This window comes from Orycteropus afer, unplaced genomic scaffold (genome assembly GCF_000298275.1).
Source record: "Orycteropus afer afer isolate SDZICR_OR568_19922 unplaced genomic scaffold, OryAfe1.0 scaffold00542, whole genome shotgun sequence".
NCBI classification, from domain to species: Eukaryota; Metazoa; Chordata; class Mammalia; order Tubulidentata; family Orycteropodidae; genus Orycteropus; species Orycteropus afer.
The window spans coordinates 1,539,902-1,547,709 of NW_006922129.1; the positions used below are offsets into that span (position 1 = coordinate 1,539,902).

General features: G+C 54.9%; 1 protein-coding gene across 1 annotated transcript; it reads left to right on the top strand.

Annotated features, from left to right (window-relative positions):
- The first annotated feature begins 510 nt into the window (after window positions 1-510).
- Window positions 511-3,145, top strand: EPO (erythropoietin). The gene is made up of 6 exons (XM_007955892.1): window positions 511-871; window positions 913-985; window positions 1,619-1,763; window positions 2,294-2,380; window positions 2,620-2,799; window positions 2,990-3,145. The coding sequence occupies exons 1-6, from the start codon at window positions 511-513 to the stop codon at window positions 3,143-3,145; spliced, it is 1,002 nt and encodes a 333-aa protein (XP_007954083.1).
- Window positions 3,146-7,808: the final 4,663 nt, after the last annotated feature.

Here is a 7,808-nt window from a genome sequence, read left to right on the forward strand (position 1 = left end):
CAAGGACCGAGGTCCTTTTCCAAGGTTGGAGAGGCCAGCTAGCCTCGGACTCCTGGTCCTGGGAGCTTACACTCTGCCTCAGTGGTTCCCAGAAGCCAGTAAGGCTTAGCTGCAAATCTAAACTCTCATTCCTGCTGGGGGTACCTCAGTTCAGGGTTCTTAGACTCTTGTGATACAGGCTGACTTACAGCACAGGTTGAAAAGCAAATGTGAGAGGGGATGTGTGTCCTGTGTAAAATGTGCTTGTATCCAAAACATTAAGTTTCTGTGTTTTAGGGGTCCTAGAAAGTGAGAGCTAGGGAAAATACCCCAAATTCCTTGCTCAACGTGCCCCCATCAAATTCTTCGACGCAGGCAACACTGGTTTCTAGAACTTGTGCTGGGACTGGGAGGAGGAAGGCAAATGGCTCGACTTTGCCAGCAGCTCCCAGGCTTCCGGACGCAGCTACTGGAAGAACCCAGGCACTCTCCGTTTGGAGCCCCTGCCCCAAAGTGGGAACCTCCGACGGGATGTGTCCGTCCCCAGCCCGCCCCAGAAGCGCACTTCTCGCAGGCCCAGGCGTTCAGCCCAATGCGCGCCCCGCAGCCTTCCACTCCCCGGACCCAGGGGTCTTCCCGGCAGACCCGAGCCGCACTCGCGCCTGCAGCAGCCGTCGTTCCCGCCCCCGGCAAGCCCCGGACCCAGGCGTCCTGCCCCCTGCTCTGACCCCTGGTGGCCCCCACCTCCGGCGACCCCTCACGCACACACCCTCACCCCCACCCCCACCCGCGCACGCACACATGCTGATAACAGCCCCGACCCCCGGCGGGAGCCGCAGTCCCCGAGCCAACCCTGGCCGGTCGCTTCGCCGCGCCTTCTTCCCGGACCCTGGTCGGGGGCACTGTGCTTGCTGTCCTCCGACCCCTGACTCGGCGGCCGCGACGTGCCTGCGCCCCCTGCACGGCGACCCCCTCCTCCAAGCCAGTCGAGCTGGCCCTGCTACCCCGGGATGAGGGCTCCCGGCATGGGCGCCCGCCGAGCTCCTGGTCGCTGAGGGGTCCCGGCAGACACGGAGATGGGGGTGCGCAGTAAGTACTCGCAGGCTGGGGGACCGTCCTTCAGGCCGAGGCCCGCCCGCCCCGGGCCGGTCCCCTGTTTGCCGAGGGATTTGCCGCGGGGGGCTATTGACCGGGAGGTGGCTAGGTTCAAGGACCCACGACTCGCCAAGGACCCCGGAAGGGGGAGGGGTGGGGCAGCCTGCACGTGGGGCACGGCTTGGCGAGTCCCTGTGCAAGGCACAGGTCTGACCTGGAGACAGGGACAGGTTTGGGGGTTCAGGAGAAGAGGGGCTGCTCTGTGGGAAGGGCCCAAGCTGATCCCCGGGTCTTGGAGCGGCAACCCGGAGCTGCGAGTGGGGAAGCCTCTGTCAACCTGGGATTGAAGTTTGGCCTCCGAAGTGGTTGCCGGTAGTTGGGGGTGGGGAGTGCGCGAGGCAGCGCGGTTCAATGAAAGCCCGGGAAACCTGAGGGTCAAGAGGGAAGGGCTGCCGGGCAGGGGAGCAGGGTGTGCCCCTCCAAAGCAGCCCACAGCCTTCCCTCCAGCCGCACACTCAGCCTGGCTTCCCCGGCTCCTTTTTCTAGATTCTCCTGCCCGGCTGCTTCTGCTGCCCTTCCTCGTGGTTCCTCTGGGCCTCCTGGTCCTGGGCTCCCCTCCCCGCCTGATCTGTGACAGCCAAGTCCTGGAGCGGTACATCCTGGAGGCCAAGGAGGCTGAGAATGACACGGTGAGGCCCTCGCTAGCACATCTAATAGCCCTCACTCTCGGTGGTGCTGGTGTATGTGTGTGTGTCAGTGTGTGTGTGTGTGTGTGTGTGTGTGTGTGTGTGACAGGTGTCTCCTCCAGGCCTCCAGATCCAGCCACTGGGATGCCTTCCTACCACTGGGTACCAGGGGGGAGGGGGGAGCCTGACCCCCATTAAAAATGACAAAGCCAGTGGCCCCCAAAGTATACCTGGCAGCTAGAGAAGGAGCAAGGAGTTCCGGTGACGCAGTACTTAAGGTATTTGACTGCTAACCAGGAGGTTGGTGGTTCAAACCCACCGGCTGCTCTGTGGAAGGAAGATGGGGCAATCTACTTCCGTAAAGATCTTGGAAACCCAATGAGGGTGACTATGAGTTAGAATGGAGTCGGAATCGACTTGATGGTAGTGAGGTTGGTTTGGTTTTTGGAAGGAAGGGGCAGAGAGTGCCCTGCAGTGGGCGGGCAGGTTGCCAGGAGCCCTGGGGCCCTGAGTCCGGGACTTGTGCATTTCAGATGGGCTGTGCTGAAGAGTGCAGCCTGAGTGAGAATATTACTGTTCCAGACACCAAGGTTAACTTCTACGCCTGGAATAGGATGGAGGTGAGCTCATGCCTTCTCCCTCTTGGGGTGTCTCAGTCTGGGAACCTGATGGGGTGGGAGGGAGAATGCTAGAGAGAAGGAAGAAATGTAGCACATTAGAAAGATGGGCTGTAGGGAGTCCATTCATTCATTCATTCATTCAACACACCTGATGTTGGCTAAGTCCCGTGCTTGGGGCTGCTGAGGGGGAGCAGAGGGGATGGTGTACCCACCTGACTCCGTGTCTCTGATCCCCCTAGGTCAGCCAGCAGGCCATGGAAGTCTGGCAGGGCCTGGCCCTGCTCTCAGAAGCCATCCTTCAGGGCCAAGCCCTATTGGTCAACTCCTCCCAGCCCTTGGAGTCCTGGCGGCTCCATGTGGACAAAGCCATCAGTGGCCTGCGCAGCCTCACCTCCCTGCTTCGAGCGCTGGGAACCCAGGTGAGTAGCAGGGGACTGTCCCCATACTATGTTTGCCCTTTCTGTAACATGGGGAGAAGGGACCCTAATAGGAGTGCTAGCATTCTCTTCACCCTCCCAGTTCTGCCCTCCCGCCCCACCCTGTCCCCAACTTCATTTCCCTTCCGGCTCCCTGGCACTGCAGTGCTACGTCCTGTTCTCTCCCTGGCAGAAGGAAGCCGTCTCTGTTCCAGGCACAGCCTCTGCTGCTCCTCTCCGAACATTCACTGTGGATACTTTGTGCAAACTTTTCCGAGTCTACGCCAATTTCCTCCGGGGCAAGCTGAAGCTGTACACAGGGGAGGCCTGCAGGAGAGGGGATAGGTGACCAGGTGCTCCCAACCTGGGCCCATCCACCACCTCCATCGATCACCACCGCTGCCTGTCCCATGCCTTCCTCGCCACCACTCCCAATCTCCTTCAAGGGGCTATCCACTCAGTGCCAACCTGTCCAAGGGACACTCCAGGGCCAGCGGTGACTTCTCATGGGCCAGAACTGTCTAGAGCTTGACTCAGTGAATGAAGAATGTCACAGGGCCAGCTTGAAGCACAGGGAGGAGAAATTGAGAGGATGGAAGCTCTAAACTCAGGGACAGAGCCTTGCTGGGGAGAAACCTACACTCACCCCAGTGCCCCACACATACTGCGAGAGGCCAGGACCTGCTCTGGAGGCAAAATATCTCTGTTGGCCTCCACTAAGTAGGCACAGGATGAACTGCAGAATTTAGAAGGCAAGCCATGAATTCTCCAGGCCTGATAGGGACTCCCATGGCAGGGAGTCCACTGGACAATGGGGTGGCGGGAGCCACGAAGATGCCATGAGGGCTGGCCCCTGGTTTTCATGGGGTCTGTGTTTTATATTTGCAATCCTGCTGGCAAGAACTGAAACCACCGCTGTGTCTCCTGGCTTTTCTGTTTCCCTGGGAGCCCCCTACTTCCTTGGTTTCGCCCCATGGTTGCAGCAGGCCTGGGGATACAGGGTGGAGTGGGTCAGGCCCTACGTGCTGCCTTGCACGGCCTGTCTGACCTCTTGACCCCCCTGGGCCTGAGGCCACTGGTCTGCCCGCGCTGGTCAATAAGATGTCTCCGTTCAAGGCTGTTCCCTCAACAGGCACCTGCCAGCCCTGCCCTGGACAAGCCTTTAGTGAGGCGCTGTAGCCATTGAGGAAACGCGAGCCAGGGAGAAGGGCTCCTCTGGGGGTTGGCAGCAGCTTCCAACACCGGCCACTGATCCCCTATTATTTCCTGCCTCTTCCAGGGGCCCCTTTCGCTGATGCCACATTCCCTCCTAAGTGCCCTAGCCCCTTCTAAGCCCCTCTGAACTTCAAGACCTTGCCCATTACTGTTCCATCCTGATGCCTGCAGAAGGTGCAAGAGACAGCGCTGTCCTGGTGTCCTGGGAGCTGTCTGCACTGAACAGCGTGCCACCCGCTGCTCTAGGTGGTTCCATTATATAACCTCATTGTATTCCTTACCTAACGGAGAGTTACTGCTGCCATTCACATGTTACCCATGAAGAAGGAAAGTAACCTGTCCAGGCCAAGAAAACAAGAGCCCCCAATTTCCCCAGCGCTCATCCCTACCCTCAGCAGCTTATCCCCTCCACAAAGCCCTCACTTCCCTTACTCCCCTAAAAGTGGACACACGGAACTAATGCACCTCTACACCTGATTCCTACTTCTGTAACTTTCCCTTTACTCTCACAACTCACTTGTAGTTCCTTCCCAGAAGCAAAGTTTCAGCTGAAAAGCACCACCCAGGAAAGAGCTACGCACACGGCAGAGGATGTCTGGACTCCAGTCCTGGCCATTAATTAGCCTATAGATGGAAGATCAGTCATGCTTATAGCACAAACGTTAGCGAAATTGGCCGGTGCTTCTGCAAATGTGCAAAGGGAGAGAATGTTTTGCAATCTGCAGCAGGAGAAACTGTGGGGCAGGTTTGACGGGGGCGGTTGGAGAGTACATTCCCAGTGTGTGAAGGAGGGGTGGAGCTGTGGTGGGAGGAGCTGTGGTGGGCGGAGCCAGTAAAGGGGAGGGACCCGGAGGAGAATGGCCACTCTGGGCAACCGGCTCTGGGGCTACAGTGCCCTCTGCAGGTCCTGTTTGGAACTGTTTGAGAGATCTGCAAGTGATAAAATCCTTAAGGCTCTGACTTCATTTCAATAAAAATTTATATTGCTGTTTCCACACATGGCATCTGCTTTTTGAACGACCACTTTGAGTCAGTAAATTAAGGGATCTCCTTCCCGTGCTGGGGAAACTGAAACTAAGAGACTTGTTTTTAAGCCCCAGGAGTCCAATGACAGAAGACCTGGACATACGATTTAGGCCCGGTAATCCGCAAAGCCTGTCCATCTCTTAGCTGATTTGCTGTCTAAGGCCCAGACATATCTTCATCAAACACCTAGCTCTGTTCCCCCAGGATTCAAGACCACTGACCTCATTCCCCAACTTCAGACTGCTTACTGCTTTCAATTTTAAAGAGAATAGTTTTGAACTTGAACTATAATTCCTGGGCCAGCTGGGAAGAGTGAGTATATTACCAAAAACCAAACCCACTGCCATCCACTCTGTTCTGACTCATAGCGATCCCCACTGGGTTTCCAAGGCTGCAAATATTAATGGAAGCCGACTGCCCCATCTTTCTTCCGCAGAGTGGCTGGTGGCTTTGAACCACTGACATATTTATTTATTTATTTTTGTGATTTGGGTGCAAATTTACAGAGCAATTTCACTTTCCATACAGCTGTTTGCATACGCTTTGTCTCATGACATTGACCACAATTTACCACAATGCAACAGCTCCTCTCCCACTTCCTCCCGATAGTTACCTCTTCCCTGTGTCCATCCCTCCATGCACTCCTGCCCCTTGAGCTATCTTCCTGTGAATAAGCAGCCCTTCTTTCTCCCATGATTGTTCTCTCCAAGGTGTGTAAATGTTCAACTCATATGCCTGTCTTTTGTTTGGCTGGAAGCCACAGGTGTGGGTTCAATTGCAGACCTGAAGGGCAGCTAGGGGCCATAGTCTCAGTGGTTTCACCAGGCTCTATCGGACCAGCAAACCTGGTCCCCCTCTTTTTTTTTTCCAAATAATTTTGAGTTTTGTTCCACGTTGTTCTCCCTCTCTATCAAGGATCTCCTACATAGAACACCTTCCAAGTGGTTGACAGTGGTAGCTGGGCACCATCTATTTCTTCTGGTCTCAGTCATACAGGCTGCAGATCGGATGGTGTACCACTCACCAGGGCTAGTTGTTTCCATGACTTTTTGGTTTTCTTCATTCTTCTTTGCTCTGAATGAGGACAGACCCATTGTTGCATCTAGATGGCAGCTTGCAAGCTTTTAAGATCCCAGTCGCTACTCGCCAAAGTAGGAGATGGAACAATGCTTTGTGTAGTATGTTATGCCAATTGAGCTTGATGTGCCCTGTGACTATGGTCCCGAGCCCACAGTGAACCACTGACCTTTTGGTTAGCAGCCAAATGCCCTAACCACTGCACCACCAGAGCTCCTGTGTAAGTATATGTTGTTGTTGTTGTTGTTGTTATATGCCGTCGGGTTGGTCCCAACTCATAGCAACCCCTCCTTGGGTTTCCCAGGCAGTATCACTATGGAAGTAGGATTGCCCAACCTTCCTTCCGAGGAGTGGCTGGTGGGTTTGAACCGCCAGCCTTCTGGTTAGCAGTCAAGTGCCTTAGGCACTATGCTACCAGAGCTCCAGTTTAAGTATATAGAAACATTTAAAAACACTCTCTATTTATTCCCCATTTATGGAGTACCTACTGTGTACCTGCCTTGGCACTAAGTGCTGGAAAACATGAGATCACACTCAGCCTGTGTTGTTGAGACGCTCAAGGTCCAGGGTCCCCTGAGCCTGGGCAGTTCCCTGGGGCATTCCTTTAGACCAGTCTGGCTGGCATGTGGCTGAGTGCTGAGAATTGTTATGTGTGAGTCCCAGGAAGGAAGGAGCCACCTCCCGAGAACCTGGGCAGGCAGAGTCCCTGGCTGAGAGATAAAGTGACACTGGGAGGGTGATGCCGGATTTCAGAGGCTCTTCAAGGGCAGGCCAGGGGTGAGAACTTTGCTCTGTGCTATTATTATTATTAACAACAACACATCAGATCTCTGGCCACCTATTTGATATCCTGTAATTCTCACAGCTCCTTGAAGCCAGAGCCCAAAACTCTTATCCCATTTATCAGATAAGGAAAGAAAGTCCCGTGAGGTAAGTGACAGAACCGCTCTTTGACTTGCAGACAGGACCAAGAGCCAGCACAGCACCGTTCTGAGTCAGCAGGTTACACCATTGTTTAATGGCGGCTATGGCTTGTTTGTAGAGAGAGAGCTTTGTGATTTACAAGGTCCTTTCCAATCCATGTTCTCATTTGTTCTCCTAATAACACAAGGAAGGCAGAAATAAATGCAACACCAAACACACTGCCATTGAGTTGATTCGACACATAGTGACCCCCATTGGGTTTCCAAGTCCGTAAGTCTTTACAGAAATAGGTTACCTCATCTTCCTCTCAAGGAGCAGCTGGTGGGATTGAACGGCCGACCTTCTGGTTAGCAACCAAATGCCTTACCCACTATGCCACCAGGCAGGAGCTATACAAGATCTCCCTTTTGCAGAAGAGGAAACTGAGGTCCAAAGAGATTACGGGGCCTTGCCTACACCAAAAGACACTGAGAGGAAGAATCAAGACCAAAAGCCAGGCTTCCAGGCTCCAGGGTCCCTCTTCAACCTGAACCACAGGATCATGGAGGAGCGAATAGGGCAGAGGCAGTGGGCAGGTGGGAGGAAGGAGCTGCAGCCAGCGAGTCCTTAGGCCCATCTGTCCCTAGCTACCAACTCCATCCCCCTCCAGCACGCTGAAGGTGCCCTCCCACCTCCTCTCCCCTTCCCGACTCCAGTCTCCCAGCGCTGGGGCCAATAGCTCTCCACCTTAACCTCTTGGCCTTGGGGACTCTGGCTGGAATCCTTTCTCT